The following is a 24,891-nucleotide window of genomic DNA, read 5'->3' on the forward strand; positions in this document are numbered from 1 at the left end:
TGAATTTTAGCTAGAATCAGAGAATCCATCATGCATACCATTTCAAACACGAAGAGGCGCTGCCTCAAATGAGGGAGATCCAAACCGATTTCTGTTTCGGCCATGATTGCGATCAGCTCGACATAGAGGCGCGTAAAATTACGCTTAATCGACGGGCTAATTAGGAGCTTATGAGCTTTTACGTCGTGGAATTCGAAGGATACTACGAACATTGAATATAGCTTCACTGCCGATTTCTACTTTGTTTTCACAGCCTAAATAAACTTCATAGAAATAGGACGTCAGAGACTGGAGTTAAAAAGTTATATTTGAAACAGATCTGACCAACAATACGATAAGTTCGAACCCATTGCTCTATTACCTTGTTTGAGTTTGTAAACTACTTTTCTTCTAATCTATAACGGCTTCGTAGCTTAAATGTGAATCGTATGCCTTGTCAGTGCACCAAGATGTACCCCATGGCTCTGATGTCCTTGTCTCCATTATCAGGCTCGTGTGTTGCTACATTTCCGCACGAATTATCTCTTGTACCAAACCCGATACTGGAATCGCAAGAGGAACAGTGATTTTCTTGGTTAGAAGTAATGCCGATTCTTGCTTTGGAGGAACCACATTCAACGTTGAACCCTTCCTCGTTGCAGTTTCGCTGCAAGGAGGCTTGCGAACCAACCACCTTCTTCCACGTGTCACGACCCAGTGAAGTGGCGCGGTATTTCCCGTCAGCGATCAATGAATACAGAGAGTCGGCTGTCTTGTTGATGACGATGAAACTTAGTTGTTGTCCAATCCTCATGCCGAGGCAGATCTTGCAGAAGGGTGTTTTCCAGTAGGTTGGTAACTTTGTTTCTTGTAAATCGAAGCCATTCTTACCAGCAGCATCTTGATAGGTATTTCTGTCCTTCCAGAAATGGGAATGGTGAAGGAAGGTAGTCTGAAATTGATAACAAAGGATTTTTCAATTTAATATCAATTTAGGATCAGGGTCATTAAGTACGCGTGAGCGACTCTTTGTGGCTCGTCTTGTAAAGACAACTTTTGGCGGTTGTCAGGGAAACCGCGTCCAATTTTTGCTCCCACCCTTTTTCGCTTGCCTATGTTGACCTTTATCCTTAATAAATTTGTAGATTAATCTCTACCTTATCAAAAACAGAGTACTTCTGTCTTAGGCTCAAGGTCAAAAAATACGCTTGAGCGATTCCTAAGGAAACAGCAGCCATATTTCACCCATCTACTTTTTATCTGTCTATTCAATGAATTTCTCAGCAAATTATTTTTTACCTTGTTGCCATTAATCTTCATGATCGGCGTCCATCCTCCATCTCCGCATCCAAAGTCTCCCATGTGACAGAAAACAGAAATAGGCGTCGAGTCTAAGTGCAGGGTAACCTCGCCACTCTTTTTCAACCTACGCATGAAGAATCTTCTTAAAAGGAGAGATTCATTTAAAACTTGATGAGGGCCATGGCTTTCATATATTTAGTGAACAAATCAAACTACTTTTCGATTAGGCGATTCCCTTCAAGAGAGAAGCTACTGTGGATGTTTATCATCAAGGTTGTCATGCTTGCCGCAATATTATTTTTAAAATTATTATTTTCAGTAATACTTTTATTTTCATATTCTCTCATTAAATTCCGCTCCAGCTTTGTTCTTGTTAGTGATTAACTGACTTACCCATTCCGGTCGAAAATTTCCTTACACGTCGAAGCTGAAAAAGGAAAATGCATATCAACCGCAATAAACCCTTTAAGAAAAAAAAAATGGGATGGCGTTTTGAAATGCTCTCAAAGGGAAAATTTACGTGTGGAACAGGAAATACGTAACGTTCTTGGTCACTTGTGTTTTCGTAGCTTGCATTGTTAGCGGTGTCTAATGCGCTATATATGAGAATAAAACCAGCGAACCCGTCAATTTAAGTAGCATCCCAGGCCCCTCGCTGCCTCGCCGTTTTTAATTGAGCCGCACGACGCTTCTAATGTACACCATAAGACTGCTATCTACGCAGGCAAGCGTTTCCACGTCCATCAAGAAGTTAGCTTGTTTTTAGTTTGAATTCTCGGTAGTTTCTAACAAGTCATTTGTCGAAGTTTTTATCGATTAACTATAAATCTACATCTCGATATACATATTTATTATAAACGGAACTTCTCCTTACAGTAGTCTAAACAGACAGAAACAATATGAAAAACAGCTTAAAAAATACAGCAGGAGAAATGTTACCCAAACGGCAGATATTTCCATCTCCATAGCAACCCTGTTTGCATTTACAGTTGTACGATCCCTTAGTATTGTTGCACACAGCATCAGCACTGCAGTTCGTTTTTCCTGTAGCACACTCGTCGATATCTGAAAAGACTCTCCTTTAATTAGAACGTCATCACTGCAATTAATTTTAAAACTAATGCAGATTTAAAAATAAAGTGTAAACAACAAATGGAGACCCACGTTGGATCCGATGTCTTAAGGGTATTGAATTTTTTCTGCAGTTCTCTTGGCCTTGCAAGAGTAACATCATCCCATCTGGGTATGGATTATTAAGCAAGACAAGTTGTCCGTCTTTCAAATTCACGATGTTTATAAAGTATATTACTTCTAAAAATACAAAATTGTCCGCCGCTTTGCTTGATGATACCAATAAGAAACAAAATATATTTACATTCCTCAGTATGTAATTGATTAACATTAGACTAAGAAACTATTGGCTCTGTTTTACCTTTGCAAGTCTGTCCATCCCCAGTAAATCCTGGTTTGCATTTGCAGCGATATGATCCCTTGGTATTGTTACACATAGCATCAGCACTGCAGTTGGATGTTCCGTCAGCACACTCGTTTACATCTGTAAGCAAGACAAGTTGTCCGTCTTTCCGATTCACTATGTTTATAAGGTATATTACTTTTAAAAATACAAAATTGTCCGCCGCTTTGCTTGATGATACCAATAAGGCAACATATATTTACATTTATCAGTATCTAGTTAATCATCATTAGACTCTGAAACAAGGCTCTGTTTTACCTTTGCAAGTCCGTCCATTCCCGGTAAATCCTGGTTTGCATTTGCAGCGATACGATCCCTCGGTATTGTTGCACATAGCATCAGCACTGCACTTGGATGTTCCGTCAGTGCACTCGTTTATATCTGTAAAATTCATGGCAACCGATTCAATAGGGAAAATCCCTAAACACATGACCAATTTAATCATTTTAAGGGCTGAAATGTGTGTGTTTAGTTTCCATTCCCTTATTCGCTAAATTAAAATCAGGGCTTTGGTCACGCTTACCTTTGCAATCATCTCTAGAATATCCAGGTTTATTTGGAAAGTTTATAGGAACCTTTGGTATTGTTGGAAACAGCATTTTTACCGCAGTCTTGTGTTCCTGTAGCACACTAGTTGATATCTCAAAATATTCTTCTTTAATTAGAACGTCATCATTGGAGATGTGAAAATAAGATGTGAAAAACAAATTGAAACCTACGTGGGATACGACGTCATGGTCCTGCAATTTTGAAGCAGCTCTTTAGCAAAGGATTAGTTAAGAGCTGCATGGTTATTGTGTGAGTTTATAAAAAAAAAAAAAAACCGAACCTTAACCTTTACAGGTGCCTTTAGAAGTTGTATATAAAACTGTAGTGAACACGAGCTTACGACCGGTTTGACATGACAGGAGTTACCTTTCTTACACCTTGGGCCTTTGAATCCAGTGGTACACAAACAGCGATATCCTTTGTTAGTAAAACCGCTTTGACAAGTAGAATTGTTATCGCAAGGGTTATCAACACAAGCGCTCTGAAGCGGAAATAATATCATACATTGAAATATGAATAAAATGGAAAACGAGCAGCATTTAAACCAACAATAAAGATAATGCTAAAGATAGAAATATTGACAGTGATATTAGAATTCAAGCAACAATTGCAACGATTACGACCGGAAACTAGTTTTTTCTTTCACTTCAAATTAGTATTTGCTAATGATGCAACACCTACCTCAGCTGCATGATAAAAATAATCGGATCAATATTTGTTTCTGGGCAACCGAGCTCGATATCGATTTGTCGTACTCGATTACCATTCCTGCTCGATAAGCAAACGACGTTTGATAATCGAGCTCGATAACTACAAGTCGAGCTGGATCACTCACGGTTTCTGGGAAACCACTCGATTTTTAATCGTCGCGATTTATGAGTCACTCGATAAACGATTTTCAACGAGACTCGTTTGTTCGAGAGAATCGAAACGAGTCAAAGCGAGGCTCGTTTCACGAAACGAGACTCGTTTGACACAACGAGACTCATTTGACGAAACGAGACTCATTTGACGAAACGAGACTCGTTTGAAGAAACGAGACTCGTTTGACGAAACGAGATTCGTTCGGCAAACGTCGGCTCTCGGCGCATGCGTAGATGTCTAATTTTTTTTTTTCCCAAGGTTGTTGTAGGGTCGGAAGGTTAGCGCTGAGATATTCGTACAATACGTAAAGGTAAGTTCTATTTTCTATGTCTTGGTATGGTAAACGGGTAGGGAAGGCCTTAACCAATATTATTATATGGCTGGTAGCATATATTTCAGCACATAGAAAAAAGCATTGAATATATGTATCGAATAAAGTTCAAAGCTTCCAGGCCCAATACTAAAGTTACCTCATTCCTCCACAACGAGGGATGGCAGAAATTATAACCATCTCAAAGATATAAATTTTGAAAAATAAAGGTCAAATGTTCCTGAAACTTCATGTGTCATAATGCAAGGAATATTTTATCATACTGTGCTGTTTTAGTTTTTTTTCTCTTTAATGAAGACTGTATTCATAGGATATTCGATTTTAAAGACATGAAGGATAATTTCTTTCTTAAAATGAGTTTTTCCTCGTAAACCATCTTTTTATCTCAGGGATATAATCAAAATAAATACAGATTAAAATGAGAATCTAACTTCGCTACAAAAAATTTTCCAGATTATTACAGAGATGAGATTGCTTCGGTTGGTCTTGGATCACCAATCTTTCTATCACGACGCAGAAAAAAGGATAGTTTTAGAAAGAGAGCTTTGATTTATAAAATGATTTTGTTAGAGTTTTTAAGAAACAAATAATGAGGGGAATATATTTGGTTAATGACCATGATGACCAAAACAAAAATTGTTATTATCTGTAGCATATTTATTATAGCTCAATGATATCTTTGCCTCTGGAAAATGTTGTCAAATATACCGAACAACTAATACAAGTTGGAAAACTTGATATCATTTATTCTCATCATATTTACAAAGAAAACTTTATGACAGGAATGAAAAGAAAACTTAAGGCTAAGTACAAGGCACTGCACAGTCACTAAAGGCTAATTGTTGCTCTCATTTACAACTTCTACTCTTTCACTAGTTTCTTTGTTGCCTTCTTGCAGAGATGCAATATTTTTTCTTCTTTCTTCTCTTCCGTGTCTTCTTCTTTTTCTTCTTTTCTAGTTCTGTGGGTATAGTAAGAAGAAATTGTTGTGGTGAGTTGTTTATAGGGTTTTGCTATTGGTCATCTGGGAGTGGAATTTCCCATTTTGGAATGCTTTGAGCAAATTAGAAAGCTGAAGATATTCACTAGCCACGACACTTAATAAATTGTGTTTGTCAAATCGTACCCTCGCTTAAAGTCTTGTTCTCCTCAACCTTATCTCTGTGCTCTCCCTTGTCCTTGTCATCTTTAAAGAAAAAGGTCTTGATTTTTTCAATGTTGCAGTTCACAGGCAAATTTCCTTTATGCTTATGAGTCTAGAAAAATATAACTTTATAGGGGGTTTCTTGTTACTTTATTTCAAGTTTGCTATATTTAGAAGTGCAGAAACAAACTTGGCAAAGAAAGAATTTGTCCTAATGCTTCGTTTCATCTTGCAAGTATAGCATCTCCTAAACAAAGGGTGAGACAAGATGAGACGACCGTTTTAAACATTTGCCGGGATTCGTTAATATCCGAGCTGCCTCGGGAAAAAAAAAGGAAAACGAAATGGAAAATGAAGAAGTGACAAGGGAATCATACATCCTTTCGAACTACACTTAATTTACATTTTATCAATTGAAAACGGGGCGTCAACCGTAGCCCACCTGCGCGGTGCCTGTCGTTCACGAGGAACAAATTACGAGCAGATGATCACTAAAGCGCTTATGTTGAGGCTGTTTTGGTTTTCGTTTCGTTTTGTTTCTTTTGTGTGTGTTTGTTTTATTTTCCTAAATCAAACATATCAAGTTGGAGATAAATAAGATTGATTTTAACTGACCATAATTATGGTTATATTGCTGAGCTTCTTAGTCGCATTTTAGAGGATAATGTTCTCTCGCGTACAAGTCTCCATCGACTTCGTCAAAATTAATCTTTTACCGGAATACTACAAAACGAAGACTAAAATATTTGAGGCCTGAACACTTGATCTATAATCACTTTCATGCGAAATCTAGTAGACAAATTCTCCTCCCTACCATCGAAATCCGTCCACGTGGGCATCGTTTCGTTGAACCATTATCATGTCTTGGTTGCACACGCCGCAGTGCAATGGATTGGCCAATAATCCCCGGTTTTGAAACCATCGGATTATCCTTGAAGGGTTCGCGCGCTTTAAATTACTAAAATAGAGGAGATCCATGTTGCGCACGAAATAACAAAATCAATCAGCCAAGGAGCGCGATAACAGACTATCAACCGCTATATTCGAACATGTCTACTACACCTTTGTTTGTCGTCATTGGTCGATTTGGTGCACTGTCTTTCGTGCGTTTCGCTCCTCATTATTTTTCCAACTAATACATGTTGTTTCCTCTTAAGTTCTCTTTGTTGTTGACCGGCTGTTATGTTGTCAACCGCTATCCCTATTGATGTTATTGGATGGAGTCTAATATGGATGGCTTCCTTGACCCTACGGGTCAATAACCTTAACCTGGTTCCAAACAAGAACGTGTCCTGTTTCATTAGCGTGTTGTGTATCTTCTGAGTTTTGAGTGTGAGCAAGCCGCGTCTCTTTTATGTGCTCTTTATGGCTCAGTTATTGCTCTTCCTGTTTTCCAGATCGAGTTTCCCTTCCTCGATACGTCATTAAATTGGGACGCCAGAGGTTTCATTACCACTAATGCATACAGAAAGGATACTCACACAGGCCAATACTTGGCCTTTGACCCACATCATCCTTAGTCAGTAAAGCGTGTTTTTGTCTAGTGTCTACACGATAATTTTGTTCTGACATAGGCGAAAGCGGGTCTGCCACAGCAATTACATTACGAGGGTTGTTATTATCTCCCCATAAGATTTCCCCTATGCTACCATGACTAATTTTGGTTAGTCAGCCAGTATATTTGAACGGCTTTTATTAATATTCAAGATTCATTTGACACATGATAAATATCATTGGACTGCATTTCTGTGAATTCCCATTCCAGTCATTAACTGTGGAAGAGAAACAAATACAAAGAGTGAGGTGTGAAGTTTGAGGGAAAGTCAATTTCAGATGACAGGGGTGGGTAATAGGAAGATGAACCACTCTTAACAGTAAAAAAAAAAGCCTTTTAGATGGATGATGTGACTTCCAACAGACAAGGAGGAACTCTAGGTCGAGAATGATAAATAAGTTAAACCCAGAAATGGCAGTGATTATGGCCATGTCAAGGAAGAGAAATATAAGCCATGGATAGGAAATTATAAACTAAATTAAGTGCCAAAAATCAACTAACTTGTAAGAGACAGGGCTGACAACTTGGCATTTAGTATTCTGGTAATCTTTTTGTGGAGGAAAGGTGGGGGATGTTACTTTAAAGTTCAAATGTGAGACAAAAATCATTCACACCTACCACTTCTATTCATGCACAGCTTCATTGTTACACAGCACAAATCCATCACTTGTCCTTAGACAGTTCTACTAGGAAAAAAGGAGGAAAAACAAGTGGGAGTATGTCTTTCTTGTGACAGAAAGACATACTCCCACTATAACTAACCCTATTTCAGAATTGTTGGTGAAAATAATTTTTTATTATAGCAATACAAAAATATTTCACATATTTTGTGGTTTAAAACTAACACTTCTGACTAAAATGATCAATCAATTTCATTTTCTTCCTTTGCACTTTACTCTGATAAGTAGAGAAAAATAAGATTGAGACAATGCTCTAAGTCTTAAGCCAGACTTATTCCCAGTGAGCCAACCAGACTTTTTCTCAGCGAGCCAACCAGACTTGTTCTCAGCGAGCCAACTAGACTTATTCTCAGCAAGCCAACTAGACCCATTCTCAGCGAGCCAACCAGAATTGTTCTCAGCGAGCCAACCAGACTTTTTCTCAGCGAGCCAACCAGACCTATTCTCAGCGAGCCAACCAGACATATTCCCAGCGAGCCAACCAGACCTATTCTCAGCGAGTCAACCAGACCTATTCTCAGCGCGTCAACCAGACCTTTTCTCAGCGAGCCAACCAGACCTATTCTCAGCGAGTCAACCAGACTTATTCTCAGTGAGCCAGACTTAGAGTCCAGTATCCTCATTGAGTCAAAGCCCATTATCCTCAGCGAGTCAAAGTCCAATATCCTCAGCAAGTCAAAGTCCAGTATCCTCTGCAAGTCTGAGTCTGAAATCCTCAGCGAGTCAAAGACCAGTATCCTCAGCAGGTCAAAGTCCAGTATCCTCAGCGAGTCAAAGCCCAGTATCCTCAGCAAGTCAAAGTCCAGTATCCTCAGCAAGTCAAAGACCAGTATCCTCAGCGAGTCAAAGTCCAGTATCCTCAGCAAGTCAAAGACCAGTATCCTCAGCAAGTCAAAGCCTGGTGTCCTCAGCGAGTCCAAGACCAGTATCCTCAGAGAGTCAAAGAGCAAGCATGTTGAGCAAGTCTAGGCCTAGAATCCTCTACAAGTGATAGCCTTGGATTTGCAGAAAATTTAATTCCAATATACCCTACGAGTCTTAGTATCATAAGCAAGTTTAATTCTTGACACAAATTACTGGACACACATACTAACCTTTGCAATCAAGCTCCAGGGGAATTGTTTGAATTTCTGCAAAAGAACAAATATGTTAGCCAAAACACTGTTACCAATGAAACATGAAAAAGTCTATAAGAGAGTGAAAAGGAACCTTTGAGTGCTGTAGAATTTTTTAAATATCACCCTCAACTTTAATCAAGTGGAAACCATTTCAATAAGTTGATTCTGTCTGTTTTACTTGCCTTTCATAACTCGTAGCTGTTGAGGATGGGGTGCATAAATACTCCTTTTCTGAATTTTAACCTTGATTCCAATGTTTCTCATCAGCTGAGATAGCCATATCATGATAGATAGTCTTCTTCCTATTTAAAAATGTATAAATTAATTATTAACAGATTTCCACCAAAGCTTGTGATAATTCCACTATTTAATTGCTTTGGCACTCAGTGAATTGGTGAATTACCTGGTTTCAGAAAGTAATACATTTTTTATTTAGCCCAGCCATCTCCTTACTCTCCCAGGCTGGTGCGCTAAATTGAAAATCCTCTCCCACAAGCCTAATTTTCAAGCTCTTTTCCTCAATAACTTGGTTATGCAATATGGTTTTACTATAAGTCTCAAAAAATTCTGTGCCTTTCCTCCTGAGTGAATAAATACAAAATGGAAAATACAGAACATATCTAAACTTCTTGGCTCTTTTAAAATTCCTTATAATGCATGAGATAAATGAATGAAAATCCAACAGAATCATAACCACCATGCATTGTGGCTAATGTGGCATTACATTTCAATGTTTCTTTCCTTTTACTTCATCTGGTAATTTGTCTTTCACAACATAAAATTCAGTTTCTTTGACCAGAACTTTTTCAAATGAGTGTTTGATAACAATTTTCTAACTAGAACTTTTCGTAGACTGACTAACTAATCCAATTGGGTCTAACAAAACGATAAAGTTCACTGGCTGAGATTCTGAACTTGCACCATTGTTTTTATATAAGAACAAATAGAATTCTTGGACATCAAAATAAATTACAATAACTTATACACAATATTTGGCACATGAAAAGGTCAACTTTTGAATGAACTGTATACGTAGACCACTGAACTTAATTCTTGCCTTGACAAAAATTACGTGTCACCCTCACACTCATTTTTCAAATGGATACTCCTTTCACAGGCACTAAACAAGCCCTACCGGCTAAGATTGAAATAATATTGTGGACTCAACAAGAAAAGGTCACGACCCCGTTAAGAGTTTCTTATTTTTCCAATTGCTCATTGAATAAGAAGTTTGGAGCCAAATCATACCGCAAACAATGCGTATTGATAGTTGCTTAGTCACGTACGTTACGCATTTACTTATTGACATTCTTTTTAATTTTTAATCCAAGAAAAAGGCTAACTTCGGAACGAACGAACATGATAGATTTAAAAATCGACCTTTTGATGCACTTGGTTAAAGGAGTTGATTCGCTTCTCCGTTTCCTAGAAAAGTTCTGCGTTAAGCTAGGCCAGAGTTCCAAATCAAGGTAAATTAAAACCGTATTCTCGTTAACAAGCGAACTCGGTTCATAGTCAGATATGGATCATCTTTACTTTCGGAACGTAGTAATACTGATTTTACAGGGAATTTTATACGGAAAACTTTCCCAAGTCCTCATGGGAGCTGCGTTCGATTTTGATGCATCTCAAGACTAGTAAACAAGCTTGAATGGAAATAGTTATTGAATAATGCAACACTGTGGCCAAATTAATTCAAACATGGAATTGTTTCGCGTAATTCCGCTCAAAACCCTTCTTGTTATTGGAGGGTAATCAAAACCTTTGCTAGGCATGTACGATATTGTAAAAGCTTACTTGTAACATAAGTTGAACTGTGAACTTGTACAATTTAGCTGAATTTAGACACGTACTTACCTGGCTCTCGACTCTTTCATTGTGCACGAAGTATCAACCGGTATCATTTCAAAAGCATAGATGTGTCATCATGTCACAGACATGGATTGTTTACGCGATGTATATTCCATTCCATTCTCGTTAAGCAACTTCCAAAACGACTGCCATTCTCGACAAACGCGTGCCATTGAGGCTGTAGGCGGACCTCTGGTTTCTTTTCAGAGCTGTCACACCAAGTTGGCACACGCTGTGCTTGTTAAAAATTAAAAGGAAAAATACATCAGAGAGAAAAAAAGGCGTGCGCGGAGTCCGTTAATCAAAGATGTAAATTACGACCTTGATGGCAACGACTCAAGAAACGGTTTGAGTAGTTTTAAATTGTGATATTCCCGCAAAGTTTGTGGAAAAGTTCTGTTTTTTATCAAAGTTTGACTGTTGTTGTGGTCTGATTCGTTTGAAGACAAAGGCTCTATTGTCTGTTAACCTCAAGGACCTTTCATGGGATAGTTCGGAAAGCACACTCCGACATCAGTCAGAAGGAGGTCATCTCGGGTAGATTTCCGATTACGAAATCCGAGCTCGCCCAATGTTGTCTTCGTGATGAAGGCCCTACACGTGCTTCGTTTTCGCTCATGACTTCGTATTAGGCGTAAGATAGTGCTTTTTTTGTTGTTGCTTACCTTCATTACAGACTCCACAACATTTTTGCGATGCCTCCTTTTCACAGATGGCCGATTACAACTACAACATAGTAACACCTCCACGAAATCTGTCAAAAGGAGGATTTTAAAACACCGGAAATGGAGTGGAAAGATAAATGATACGGTCGATTGACTCCCAGACAATTGAATGGTCCAAACTAGCAAAGGCGGGAAATTTGTTATCGTGCGAGATATCAAAGTATCTGTTTGCTCACTCAATTCGTATTCAGCGTTCGGCCGTATTCCAATCGATAATTTCGCTTTCTGAACAAAATTTCCAATTCTATGATGGCACGTAAATTAACTTGTCAAGAAGTGAGTTCATTGTTTGAGAGAAAGTTGTCTGAAAGGTGAGGTCTCTCCTGAAGTCTACTATGAAAAAGAATTCGCGCAGGATGAAAAAAAAGAAAGTAGACTATAAAAGGCTGCCAGTATCTCAGAAGAAAAATCCTTTCACTGGACGTGTAGGGGAAAGAGGAAACAACATGAAAAGGGGGTATAACGTCAGCTTAAACGATATAGAACGCCAGCCTGCCAAACAGCCGAAACTCGCACACATCAAGAATGCCAACTCAAGCGCCGAGGCTCAAATAAACATAAACCCATAAAAAAATTCAAACGCCAATCAAACTGTAAAGGCAAGCACCCCTTACACACCAAACACGACCACATGCATCACCAACACCTCAAACGCAAACACCATCTCCTCCATTAACACAACCTCGAGCACGACCAGCACTGCAAACACATGCATCATCCTTACAGTAAACGCGACAACGAACACAAACCTGGCCCAGCAAAATAAAAAAGATGGTGAAGTAGAATTTGTAAAGACCTCTCACAGAAGCGCCTCAAAGGCCGGTAAATTCCATCTCTCGGAACAGGACATTAGCACCACTTCAACTGGAGACTGGCTCACCGACCATATTGTAGGTGCAGCTCAGTCTGTTCTGAGGGAACAGTTCCCTCACGCAAGAGGATTGGAAAATACAACTTTGGGGCCTATTTTTAATTTTTCTGTTCAAAAAGGCCAATTTTCATAAATCCTGAATACTGGCAGCCATCATTGGGTGTTGGTATCTACTGTAGGATGCTACACTCCTTCTGTAGTTTATCTGTACGACAGCCTGTTTTCGGGAAGAATTGCAGCCCTCGTGCAGAAACAGATTGCATCAATTATATACGACGAAGGAACCAGTTTTAAGGTCATTGTACCAAATGTGCAACACCAGAACAATTCCGATGACTGTGGAGTTTATGCTATTGCTTTTCTGGTTTCGCTACTACATGGCCTCAATCCTTCTAATCTGACATTTGACAGGAAGCTGATAAGACAACATCTTTTAAAGAGCCTGGAGAGTGGATCATTCGACCCCTTTCCCCTCTCTAAAGTACCCGAGTGTCGAGACAGGAGGCCACTTTTTGTTCAAGAGGTCTCGGTAATGTGCGAGTGTAGAATGCCGAGGGAAGAGTCAGACTCGAAGTCTCCTTCTCGTTGTGTGAAATTTTGTAGCTGCAAGGAGTTTTTTCACTGGAAATGCATTTCAACAATTATTTTGGAAGATTCAAGTGCAAACTGGCGTTGTCCAAACTGCGAAAGAGCCCTTAAGCAGGAAGAGAAAAATAACCATTAATTTAACATGTAGTATTAAAAACTGATTCTCAGAACTTCCCATTAATTGTTTATTAAGATAATCGTCGAAGTGAAATATATATGTGTAGTAATTTTTTATCTATGTAGAAGTCAGCTAAAAGAATTTTTAAAATGTATTCATGAGAAACTGTTTCTTATAGATCTTTCCCTAAGTACGCTCTTGCGTTTAGAATTGAAAATCCTCATCTAAATATTGTAAAAAATATTATCGTAGAATATTTTCAATGATGATCATGGCACAACGCAGATAGAGAAAATATAATAGGTGAGACAAATCACGGATTATCCTTGTCGACAAAAGTAATATCGCCTGCTACATTATATTCAAACTTAATCTCCGTCCAATCGAGGTAATGTACAATTTTTTTATCAATTACCATATTAGAAATAACAATATATCGCTTAAACTCTGAACGTAACTGCGTTAAATTTATTTCATCAGAAATCCAGAAGATTTCCGGTGTTTTAAAATCTCCTTTTGACAGATTTCGTGAAGATGTCATTACGTTGTAGTTGTGATCGGCCATCCGTGAAAAGTAGGCGTCAAATGTATTTTGTGGAATCTGTCATATAGGTTAGCAACGGAAAAAAATGCAAATATCTTAACGCTAATACAAAGTCATGAGCGAAAACGAAGTAAGTGTTCCTTTCTACTCTATTTTGCGGCTCTAAAATGCGAAATAGGGCCATCATGAAAACATCGGGCGAGCTCGGATTTCGTCATAAGATATCTACCCGAGATGACCTCTGGTGTTGTAACATCCTCCTTTTGATAGATTTCGTGGAGGTGTTACTATGTTGTAGTTGTAATCGGCCATCCGTGAAAAGGAGGCATCGCAAAAATTTATTGGAGTCTGTAATATAGGTAAGCAACGGAAAAAAAATGCAAATATCTTAAGGCTAATACGAAGTCATGAGCGAAAACGAAGCACGTGTTCGTTTCTACTCTGTTTTGCGGGTCTAATATGCTAAATAGGGCCTTCATCACGAAGACAACATCGGGCGAGCTCGGATTTCGTAATCGGAAATCTACCCGAGATGACCTCCTTCTGACGGATGTCGGAGTGTGCTTTCCGGATAGTTCAATCTCGAACCCAGGGTTATCTTGGCTTCTTGTCAGCGGTATGGTCGCTAAAAAATGACCTCAGGGAGGGTGAATCAATCAATTTTTGGATTGGTTGATGGGAAGAACGATGGACTCCACACAGAAAGTGTGATTTTCAGAAGGGATCGATCGATGTTTAAACTATTGGGTTTTTTTTTTTTTTTTTGCCTGAAAGTTTTCAATTGTAAACTTCCTGTCGATGCGTGGGAAACATCCAACCGAAGCCGCTGCATGCTGCAATGGCGAGAAGCTGTTTTTCATGGAACGATGGATTGTTGTTGTTCCTGCCAAAGACGTACAAGTAGAAATAAATCATTTTATTAAGTTGTTTGGAGTAAAAAGCAGAAAAGAAGGCATTGAAGAGGCCGTGCAAGCGATCGGATATGTAATTGTAGAAAAGTACGATATCAGAATAGCATAAAATAAAAAATTAAAAAAAAAATTGTCGGGCATGCTCGCTACAATCTTGTATTCAATATCAAAGAAGAAATCGAGAAGTTTTCCTTGACATGCAAAGAAGATCGCGAAGAAAGGGTTCTGTATTTGAAAACACGGAAATGAGGTCTGTCGCCATTCAAAGCCCTTCTCAGGCCACAGTTTCACTATCTGCTTTGCAGCAAGTACACCGTTCTAAAAATCCATTATACCCACGTCTAAGGTACTCCGAGAAGACACTTCAGATATTAAAACAGAGGTTTTCCTTTCATATTTATATATGAATCTCAGCTTGTGATACATTAAATTGTCCCTTTTTACCGCCTATACCTTTACTTAAATTGGCCGAGAACTTTAATTTCAAAGTGGGCGCAGCAGTCTGCTCTTGTTAATGTATTATTTTATAATTTAAAAGAATATCTTTTATGTTCCTTAAAATACAAATAAGATTATCATTGATCCAAAACCGCAACTTTTCTATACAGCTACAAGAAATCGATTGAATGTATGGACTGAAAGCGGCACGATTATGCTTTTCCTATAGCCACCTTCTCCGAACCCGGAAAGTCTACAGTTTTAAGATTTTGAAGAGACAACCAAGGAATCAATAGGGATTGAAATACTTGGAAAGGCTGGCCATAGAAATCCTGAGGTCCTTTAGTATGGAGGTTTTACATATTGTCAGATTTAAAACTCTAACACTCGATCTGTTCACTTGACTCTGTCTTTAATTCTCTTTTATTACACAAGTTCATACAGCGGGGACTAGCTCTGATCTCTGGAGGAAAGTGTGGGTCACCGCTTATAAAGGTGACCCTTAATGAGCTGTCAATCTCTGACCTTCGTCATGCTTTTACACTAGCGAATTACGTCAAGCTACGCAGAGCGGAGTACGCATACTAAGTAGGTACCTTCCAGATGTTTACGCTGTACAAATGATTTTCTACCTTAAATTTCTTAGTCATACAGTCAAGTTCGGGCAAAACAGAAACAAGGTTGACAATGTAAAAATTATAATTCCTCGAAGAAAAAACAGAAAATTCAGAGAAGAAAGGGCGTACCCAAGGTACCGCCTCCAAGAGAGCTAAGTGCTATTTGTATAAGTCTCCTGATTATATTACCTTAAATTTCTCAGTCATACAGTCAAGTTCGGGCAAAACAGAAACAAGATTGACAATATAAAAATTATAATTAACCTACTAACATAATTCAAATCATAGTCGAGGAGATACCCTAAGAGAAAATAGTCCTCGAAGACTGCTACATAACGACAGAATAAACAGAAAATTCAGAGAAGAAAGGGCGTATGAAAAGTACTACATGTTTACACCCCAGGTCACCTCTAAGAAAAAGAGGTGTCGAACGTGTTAACATAAGACCGCCAAAAGGAATAAGAAATGATCAACTGGCTTATTATAATTTTTACTGACTGGCTTATGGTAATATATCATTTCCGTTTTCAACGTTTAAATAAGTCAAAAAACACCTATGATGATCAACAGGCTTATTATAATTTTTACTGGCTGGCTTATGGTAATATATCATTTCCATTTTCAACGTTTAAATAAGTCGAAAAACACCTATAATGAAAATTCTTGCTAGAAAGTCAATTTTGTCTTTTAACAATATTACATTTACAGCTTGTTTTGTGATTAACATTTTTTTTTCACAACCACATTATACTTGTGCGTCATTCAAAATTCCATGTCGAAATTTTTGTCCAACTTACCATGATTAAAAACATTCTAGAGAGTTTCACTCAAAGTGAAAATAATTACCAATATTAGGAAAGTTACGTTCTGTTTTATATTTAGTTGACGGAACATGCAAATGCTAAATTTAAAAAAAAGGATGAAGTATATAAGCTATGGCTTGCATCGCAGACAAGCATTCCAGCTGCAGCAGTAAAGACTATCATGTTGCTACCTTGTGTCAGATTACAGTTTTTAGAGGAGATTGATGAAAAGTGTGCAGAAGCCTGGAACTGCTAGCCTCTATGTCATACATGTAACAAGGAATAGTACCACTTTAGTCTTCCCTTGAAGATTTCACTTGGAGCAGCTTATTAAAGAAATGGAAGGAAGAGCTCGTGACTTGCTTGATGCCATGGCCACTGTGACTGTGCCTGTTTCTAAAGAAGATGAAGTCAAGTGCCTCCAGTGTGTGTGATATGTGGTTAAATGATGAGTACCCAGTGCTGGAAAAAAAAAAACTCATGACTATCATCCGTTGTGTTGAACACTCCAATTGTAAGATGAACATCATTTTACTGACTAAAGGCAATTTCTAAAAAATACGACTTGAGCTCAAAGTTGTTACAGAATGAAAGAATTGCCATTTTTACTTCATTCTTTTTAGTGAAGCAAAATCAAAATCTTGAAACAACATCAGCTTAAAAATTTCAGAATGTGAACCTTCCATATTTGTCTTTTATCCGAAAAAAAAAATCGCTAGCTTGATTTAGCAAATTGAATCATGTTCAGTGTGAAATCCTTCGATTGAAATACACCATAGCACGCGTGTTGTGCACGCAACAAGAATAGTCCATGGGCCAGAGAAGGTTCTCATTACCTCTCAGGGGTAGAAAATGCGAGTGTTACCTGATGAAAGATTATGTGAAAGACTTATCAAATTCACTCGATAGCAACCGTGAAAGAGTAACTCTCGCCATTTTCTTGCGTACTTCTTTATTGAAAAAGATGCTGCTTCAACGTGGAAACGAGGCTGACAATAAAACGATTATTTCAAATGACTTCTTCGTTTTTTCTTTAAAGAAGATAAATCAGTATCTTCAACATAAAACATGATTTCAAAATAATTTTCGGCTAAAAGCCACAATTTTACGATTTTATTTAAAAGAAGTTGACGTCTTACATGCGATCAATGTACGCTAATGAAATACTCAAATCCACACTGAAAATTTTTGGAGAAAGTTGGAAACAGAATTGGGTGAATTATTGCAATTTGAAGATCTCCTGGATAATAGAAAGCTTTTGTTCTACCCCAAAATCTGTGCATCTCAAATCAAGGAAATTCAGCAAGCTGGCCTGTACTTCCGTGATGCACTTCTCCCAAATATTAGTACGATATCATGGCCTCCGAAACATGTTGAGCCATGTGAAAGTGCAGTCAAACTAGAACTAGATGCGTTTCTATACACTCTCTTAACTGGGAACACACATATCCCAGCAGAATATCCCGATCACCTCCGCGCTTTGTTGATTCTTTTGGCCAGGACATCATTTACGGAGTTACTCCAGGACTACAAAAACTACTCAAGCAAATGCTGTTACCGTATGCCAAACAATGTTCAACTTATCCAGATGCCACACCGATGTGGGTATGGGATCGTTCCTTTGCCTGAAACTATCAAGCCATATATCAACACAACACTCGCGTGGGACAATATCAATAGATTGGAGGAAACTCTTTCTGGCGGGGTAGCCAAAAAGTCAATGGCTAGACTGGATTTAACATTTCTGTCCGTAATGAGGTTCAAGTCTCACTGGATGTCATCAGATATCTCCCGAATATCGATGTACCTGCTACTGAAATGGCTACTCTTCACGAGGTTCTAGTGCAGTCCCTCAAGAAAAAGAATACGCTCAAGTTAAAGAACATCGTCGTCGTCTTTGACTAAACACTGTATGCAAAGGCAAGCGAGAGACAATGGAAACAAAGCGCGAAATTTAAAGATATGGTGATGAAAATGGAAGTATTCCACACAACATGCGCCATGTTGTCCATCACTGGCAAGCGCTTCAAAGATACTGGCTTGCAGGACCTGTTTGTAGAGTCTGGTGTGATAACAGAAGGTTCTGTTGCAGAAGTTCTACAAGGACGCAGGTTAAATAGTTGTGTTAGACTCCACAAACTCGTGCATGAAGCCCCTATGAGACTGGCGTGGCGAGGATTTAGGCCCTGGATAGAAGAGAATTATAAGCAGTCCAAGAGTATCGTTGATGGCTTATTTGGTGAGATTGGTGATTTGTATGATGATATCTGCAAAAGGTTGTTCCAGAAGTATATGACCAGTGCTTGTAGTGTCAATTCTGTCCATCTTTTTGACAAGTACATGGCGTTTCTTCGTTGCGAGTGCGGAGTGCACGAACTATTGACGGAATAACAATGGTTCAGGATATACGAGGCGACCAAAAAACATTTGCAAAGGTGGCTGATAGAATGATGTCAATAGTTTTGCATGAAGTAATAGAAAACTAGTGTATTGGCGTAGTCTTTGATGTTAAACGAGATAGCTCAGTAAAGAATGCTGAGAGAGATAGAGCAGAGAGGCTCAGAAAGCGTTCATGGATTCAGAAACATCAGGGTAGACAACTTCTAAGAATAAGTTGCTCCTAATTCCTCTCAGAATAGTACGAAAATGAGATACAGAAAGACTCGCTGGAAAGAAAATCTTTGTAACAGCCGAGGATCGATGCTATGAAGTCTCTTAGATCGGAACAACAACAAGGAAGCTAAGGTCTACGCAAGAGGAAGCAAATACCAGAGTGTTACTCCGTGTAGCTATTTTTTTAATCAAGCCTCGTTTCGACAAACGAGTCTCGTTTCGACAAACGAGTCTCGTTTCGACAAACGAGTCTCGTTTCGACTAACGAGTCTCGTTTCGACGAACGAGTCTCGTTTCGTCAAACGAGTCCCGAGTCTCTATTCTCGAACAAACGAGTCTCGTTGAAAATCGTTTATCGAGTGACTTATAAATCGTGACGATTTAAAATCGAGTGGTTTCCCAGAAACCGTGAGTGATCCGTCGAGCTCGATCGCTAATCGAGTACGATTACTAATCGAGCTCGATTACTAATCGAGCTCGATTACTAATCGAGCTCGATTAGTTATCGAGCTCGACAAAATTCGTTTATCGAGCTCGGTTACAGTACTGACGAGAAAGACTGGTGGAGAGTCCAACCTTATGGAGTGCGATGGAGTGTGCAAAAAAACCTCGATACCGACGGCGAAATGCTTCATAAGTTTTTTAGGAGATTCAGAGACAGGATTCATAGAGAGGATTTGAAGTAAGTGGGGAGAATATTGAAAATAAATTTTCCCACGCTGCCGTTTTTGTTTAAGCGATTCTCTTCCCTAAGATCAGGACACCCTTTTTTTCGCTCGTGTGCGTTCCGGCTTTCTCTACGACAACTTGCATTTAGATATTACTTTGAACTTTTACTGTAACTTTTTAGAGGGTAATTAAAGAAAGGAAAAGACACGCATATGAAGCGGTAAAAAAAAAACTGAATATCGTCGCACCTTTTTTCTGACTAATAACAGCGTCATCTATCGACACAACAACATTCGTATCGCACTCTAGTTTTAAAATGTTATTATTTTTTCTCCCTAAGAAAGGATTACGACTGAATCACCAATATTTTGAACTTTTCAATCAAGTTTTATTTTTGAACACTGTGATTGTTGTGCGTTAAATACTTCCAAGATCAAAGCCCCGACCACACTTTCGCAGGTTTGGAAAACGTAATTTTTCTCTCACAATCCAAAAAGAGCTTTGCCTCTATCTATGAAAATGAATAAACTGGTTTTTTTCTTTTTTTCTTTTTTTTTTTGCATTATCATAATTGTCATCTACGGCAAAAAAAAAAGAAATGCAGCTAGATGATGTGTATAGTAAAGCCCTTATCATCCCGTCAAAAAAAGTGTTACAAGAAAAATCAACATCGGGGAATTCGAAAAGGTCGGTTTTCATAATGAGTTAAAATTCAAGTTGAAATCGCATATTTTAAAAATACGTTGTTTCGTTAGAAAATCTTTCTGGACCAGTGTGGTCAGTAGACCTAACCTATGTAAAACCTATTCAACATAGTCATGGACAGAGCTTAATTGTTTATTTACCTGTCTCTCCCAAAACTGAAAGTAAAAACCGTAGCGTATTTACAAAACCGGATTATCAACTAGATATTGATTGGCTACAACGGCCAAAACGTTCTGCATGGATTGCTGAGCGGTTCCCGCTCTCCACCGACGCCACATTTGCTCGTCGAGGTAGGACTGCAACTCTTCCCTCCTTATCCTCCGGCGTGTTTTCTGGCCCAATTTTAAACTGTTCCAGCAGGATTCGATTTCTTGGGTGTCAACCCCATAGTGACTGGGTCAACGAAGTTGAGTCGGTGGACAATCATTTGATGTGCACTTATGTTGTTAATTCTTTGGTCCGTCTGCCGGTAGGAGGCCAAGTCATCCGAGTGCACTTCGGTTCCAGGGAGAACACACCTTGAAATGATGGTATGGAGGGTGGCCATATCTCGTCTTTTCACTTCATCGAAGTAGCTTTTTGCAGATAAATGTTGTGTCGTAACAATCCCAAAAACCCATGTGTACCTTTGTGCACGTCTTCCCCAGTTGTTCTGAAATAATGAAAAAATATATATATTTCAGATGGATGATTTTTGTCCCATTGAGATTTTGCTTTAGGCTTTATCCCAGCTATGGGTAATTATCATTCACCTGTATGAAATAATTTTGATATTAAAGCGCCCTGAGTGCTTTTTGTTGTCACATTCCCACCTACTTCGGCTTGCGAACCACATGTTCCAGAAAATTAAGGAACAGTAAGGTTATGAAAATATTTATATTTCAAAAATATTGAAATGATTGGAGGTGAACATTTGCCTAGTATATACTATATCAGTAATATAATATGGCACAAAAAGGTGATTTTTTTAAACTCATTTATTCCTGCTATAAATGGTTGCCATAATTTTTGTGTGCCAATAGTGGGCAAGTTGCTCGGAGGCGATTAGCAAAGGATGTTCAAAGTTTGAGTGCAGGCCGAGTGCAGGCGATCTACGACGCTATTTCCCGTGTTAGTATATACTTGAAAAAATAGTGATTTTTAGCTTTGATTAGTTGTTGAATTTACTCTCGTCGCATCTTACACCAGTCCAAAGGGCGTGATTGGCCTGTCCTGAAGGTTTCTTGGGCAGCCATCCTGTAAGCGCCTACTAATTTTTCTTATCAAGCTTGTATTTAAATCCAGGTACCTGGAAATTCATCGCTGGGAGTCCTCAGCAGAGAAGAAATAAACCTTCTGCAGGAGTTTACCAAGTGGCACTCTGGGGAACTCCTCGAAAAAACTGTTTGATCTCACACTTCTTTTTATGCATCCTCAGCAGCGCCTGTACAGTATTGTTAAGGAAAGACCCTTTATCGTTTTTGGACAAATTAAAATGGCCGGTTTAAGCATTCTTCTCCACTGAATATATAGACGCGTATAGATGCGACTTTTATGGTGGATGCTCTTGCTTCTAGAAGTTTTGAATTAACATCAAAGAGGTCTCCTACATCGAATGGGAAAAGTGCGTTCTAAAACACCTTAAATACGTCGATAATTATTATTGTAACCCACGGTACTTTTAGTGCTGTTTTGAGGTTTTTTTTTCGTAAGTCGGTGTATTTATCACGTAGCAGTCAAGTAAAAATCCAAATTGTGCTATGAACACTTGCAACTTATATGACAGTTTTATGTAGCGGCATGCAGACGCATGTAAAAGTTGTTACTATATAAGTTGAAAAGGAGATAGATTAAAGGACGTTTGTGCCAATGCACACGCCCGATGAAAGAGGGACTAAAGCTAGTAATCGATAGCAAGTTCCCTTATAGGTTATCTCCGAAAAGCGCCTTTTCCCCGTTGTTGTTCTTCAATTAAATACGAAATACATTTATGTCAGCCCCGCGCGTTAAGATGGTAGCTGCGTTAAAAAAAAAAAGAAAAAAAAAAGATGACGTTTATTTAAAATTGACCGTGCCCACTAAAAAGGAGAAGTTGCAATATTTGTGCGCACAAACTAAAAATAATTCATTATAATTGAAATGGAAATGCGAATTTTGGGCATATACTCAGTTCTTTAAGCGGAGAGGAATTGTACAAAATAATTACTTTACTATCTCGTGCGGTAAAAAAACGATACCTTCGTTCACAATTTAAAGCCTGCCATCTTTGGATAACGCCTTCATTTTAATCTCTTCAATAGGCCAAGGTGATTACCGAATTAGTCCCATTTTAAGTGTGGGTTGGATTTTTATGGAGTTTAAACGATGACGCGTTAACTTCGTGCCGTTGCAACAGTGTTCGGCAACCGGCCTACCGGCGTTGATTGAGGTTGAACTTTCAAAAAGAAATAATAAATGAACAACAGTAATAAAAAGATGTACCAAATAGTGGAGGGTTCCAATGGGGTGATGGCTGGTAAGTTTAAAGGATAAAATTGTGGCCACTTTACGGCTAACGGTTAGGTTTTTTTCCCTTACGGTGGTACCAAAAATATATTTACTATTAACGTTTTCGACCACTACCGTTTAAAACTTTATCGTGAGGCCTTGCTCTAAAGCTGCATACTGACGTAAGGACTTATTATTTTCTTCTCCTTGTTGAAGTCTAGTCAGCTAGCAATAGCGAGAAACGGGTCTAAATTTCGATGATTTTGTGAGTTTCTTATTTTGTAATTGACTACATCACACTTATGCGAAATATCTTTTTTCCACACGGTTGTTTAGAACAAATGAATAAAACCCCTTAGGGTGACCTCATCGTTAACAAAAGCAATTAAATCATTGCTAAGCGCAAGGTAAAACAGCCTATTGTTTAAACTTGCGACTTCCTCATCAGTGCCTTTTGTAAGGTAAGTGTGATTTTTTTTTCATCCTTTGTTATAATGGAGAAGTATGTTTGCCGTCGTCATAACAGACCAGAAACAAAGGGGGTAAGTTTCTAAAGAAACTCTGGTACTGCGTCAGTGGGGGTAACAAGGTGATTTGATAATATCAACTAAGTTGAAATTGTAAATTGGCCACCTAAAAAGTTCAAAAGCTGACGTTTCGAGCCTTAGCTCTCCATCAGACTAATGAAGGGCTAACGCTCGAAACGTCAGCTTTTGAACTCTTTACGGTGGCCAATTTATAATTTCAACTTAGTTGATATTACAATAAACAGAACAGTTTGTAATTACATTTATAACGACGATTACTAACAATTTAGGTTTATTCATAAAAACATTGGGTTGTTATGTACTCCCATGTAGGATAGAAGATATATTTGTATCTGGTGTAAATATTATCTGCGTGTGCTAGGCTAGCTTTTTGTATTTCCAATGGTAGAAAATTTACCCGATCAAATCTGTTGAACTCACCGATCATTTTTTTTCTTAATTAACAACAAGTTGTGAGGAAACAAAGTCTTTGTTTATTGAGTAACAACAATTGGCGCTAACCGCACGGCTCCTAAAATACAACAACGCTCAGTAAATTAAGGCATTTCATGTAACATCTGTATGGATAAGGATAAATGGGTTGATCTCACCAACCTTCCTTCCTAATTAAAAAAGAGTTATGAAGAAACAAAGTCTTTGTTTATTGATTCACCGCAAAACGGCACTTATCGTATGGCCCCCAAAATACAATAACGCGCAATAGATTGAGGCGGTTTTTTTTATAACATCCGTTTACAGGATTTTTCAGCTATGATTCACTTACATAGGAAAGTAAACTGAGGTTAACGAATGTGTAGTTATATTCTCTCCAATGCTAGAGGCGACACGTGTTGGAATAAAGGAGAAACTACAACAATACGTCTTTCTTTGTGCTGCCCACTAGTCTTCGTTAAGGAAAAAACTATTTTTAATTCATGTTATGCAGGGCAGGGTTTTTATTCGTTTTACTTTGTTTTTTTTTTATGTTTTTTTTTTTTTTTTAACAAATTCAAATTCGTGTCAGACTGGGTTGGTGCGAGGCTGCGTGTCGGCTTTTATTTGGTGTGGGATGCCTTTGATCTGTAACCAAACCGGTTAGACCGTCTGCGACAGTGGGACAAGGGTGTTCAGATAACGGGGAAAAATGCATTTGTCAAATCATTTATTATCACGTGAAACACAGCGCAGCAAACGAACAAATCGAGCTTACTCATACTGAAGAGGGGGAAATTGACGAGTGTGTTTCCCATGATTCTTAAAAAAACATATTTGACTTAAAAAACCTAAAAATTTTTTGTATCGCTTTCAATATTTGTCCTCGTAGCTATCTTTCCTTCCATAACGTTTTTATCTTAAACATTTTTCCTGTAAGTGTACTTCTGTTTCCTAGAGGTATTTTTCAAATGTAAATAACTATACTAAACTGGAGGTTGACTGAAAACTCAAAAG

General features: G+C 38.4%; 2 protein-coding genes and 1 long non-coding RNA gene across 11 annotated transcripts; all 3 read right to left on the reverse strand.

Moving 5' to 3' along the window:
• Positions 1 to 289: 289 nt before the first annotated feature.
• Positions 290 to 1,593, reverse strand: LOC149042350 (putative skeletal organic matrix protein 5). The gene is made up of 2 exons (XM_089213000.1): positions 1,279 to 1,593; positions 290 to 931 (listed from the first exon to the last, which is right to left on the reverse strand). Exons 1-2 carry the CDS (start codon positions 1,411 to 1,413, stop codon positions 437 to 439), a joined length of 630 nt encoding a protein of 209 aa, XP_089069126.1. The 5' UTR covers positions 1,414 to 1,593; the 3' UTR covers positions 290 to 436.
• Positions 1,594 to 1,640: 47 nt separating this feature from the next.
• LOC149042351 (uncharacterized) lies at positions 1,641 to 4,003 on the reverse strand. The gene is made up of 5 exons (XM_089213018.1): positions 3,986 to 4,003; positions 3,671 to 3,785; positions 3,014 to 3,136; positions 2,714 to 2,836; positions 1,641 to 2,346 (listed from the first exon to the last, which is right to left on the reverse strand). The coding sequence occupies exons 3-5, from the start codon at positions 3,087 to 3,089 to the stop codon at positions 2,162 to 2,164; spliced, it is 384 nt and encodes a 127-aa protein (XP_089069144.1). The 5' UTR covers positions 3,090 to 3,136; positions 3,671 to 3,785; positions 3,986 to 4,003; the 3' UTR covers positions 1,641 to 2,161.
• A 1,220-nt stretch (positions 4,004 to 5,223) lies between these two features.
• LOC149042352 (uncharacterized) lies at positions 5,224 to 10,364 on the reverse strand. Of its 9 annotated transcripts, none has more exons than XR_016188623.1 (4): positions 9,179 to 10,363; positions 8,973 to 9,008; positions 7,817 to 7,881; positions 5,224 to 5,460 (listed from the first exon to the last, which is right to left on the reverse strand). It is a non-coding gene; the product is annotated as an uncharacterized LOC149042352 (long non-coding RNA). The 9 variants fall into 9 exon arrangements; XR_016188624.1 differs by having other exon boundaries at positions 7,817 to 7,884; XR_016188621.1 differs by lacking the exon at positions 5,224 to 5,460 and adding an exon at positions 7,320 to 7,415 and having other exon boundaries at positions 9,179 to 10,364.
• Between the last annotated feature and the right edge of the window lie 14,527 nt (positions 10,365 to 24,891).

Source organism: Pocillopora damicornis, chromosome 7 (genome assembly GCF_964200805.1).
Source record: "Pocillopora damicornis chromosome 7, jaPocDami1.2, whole genome shotgun sequence".
Classification (NCBI taxonomy): Eukaryota; Metazoa; Cnidaria; class Anthozoa; order Scleractinia; family Pocilloporidae; genus Pocillopora; species Pocillopora damicornis.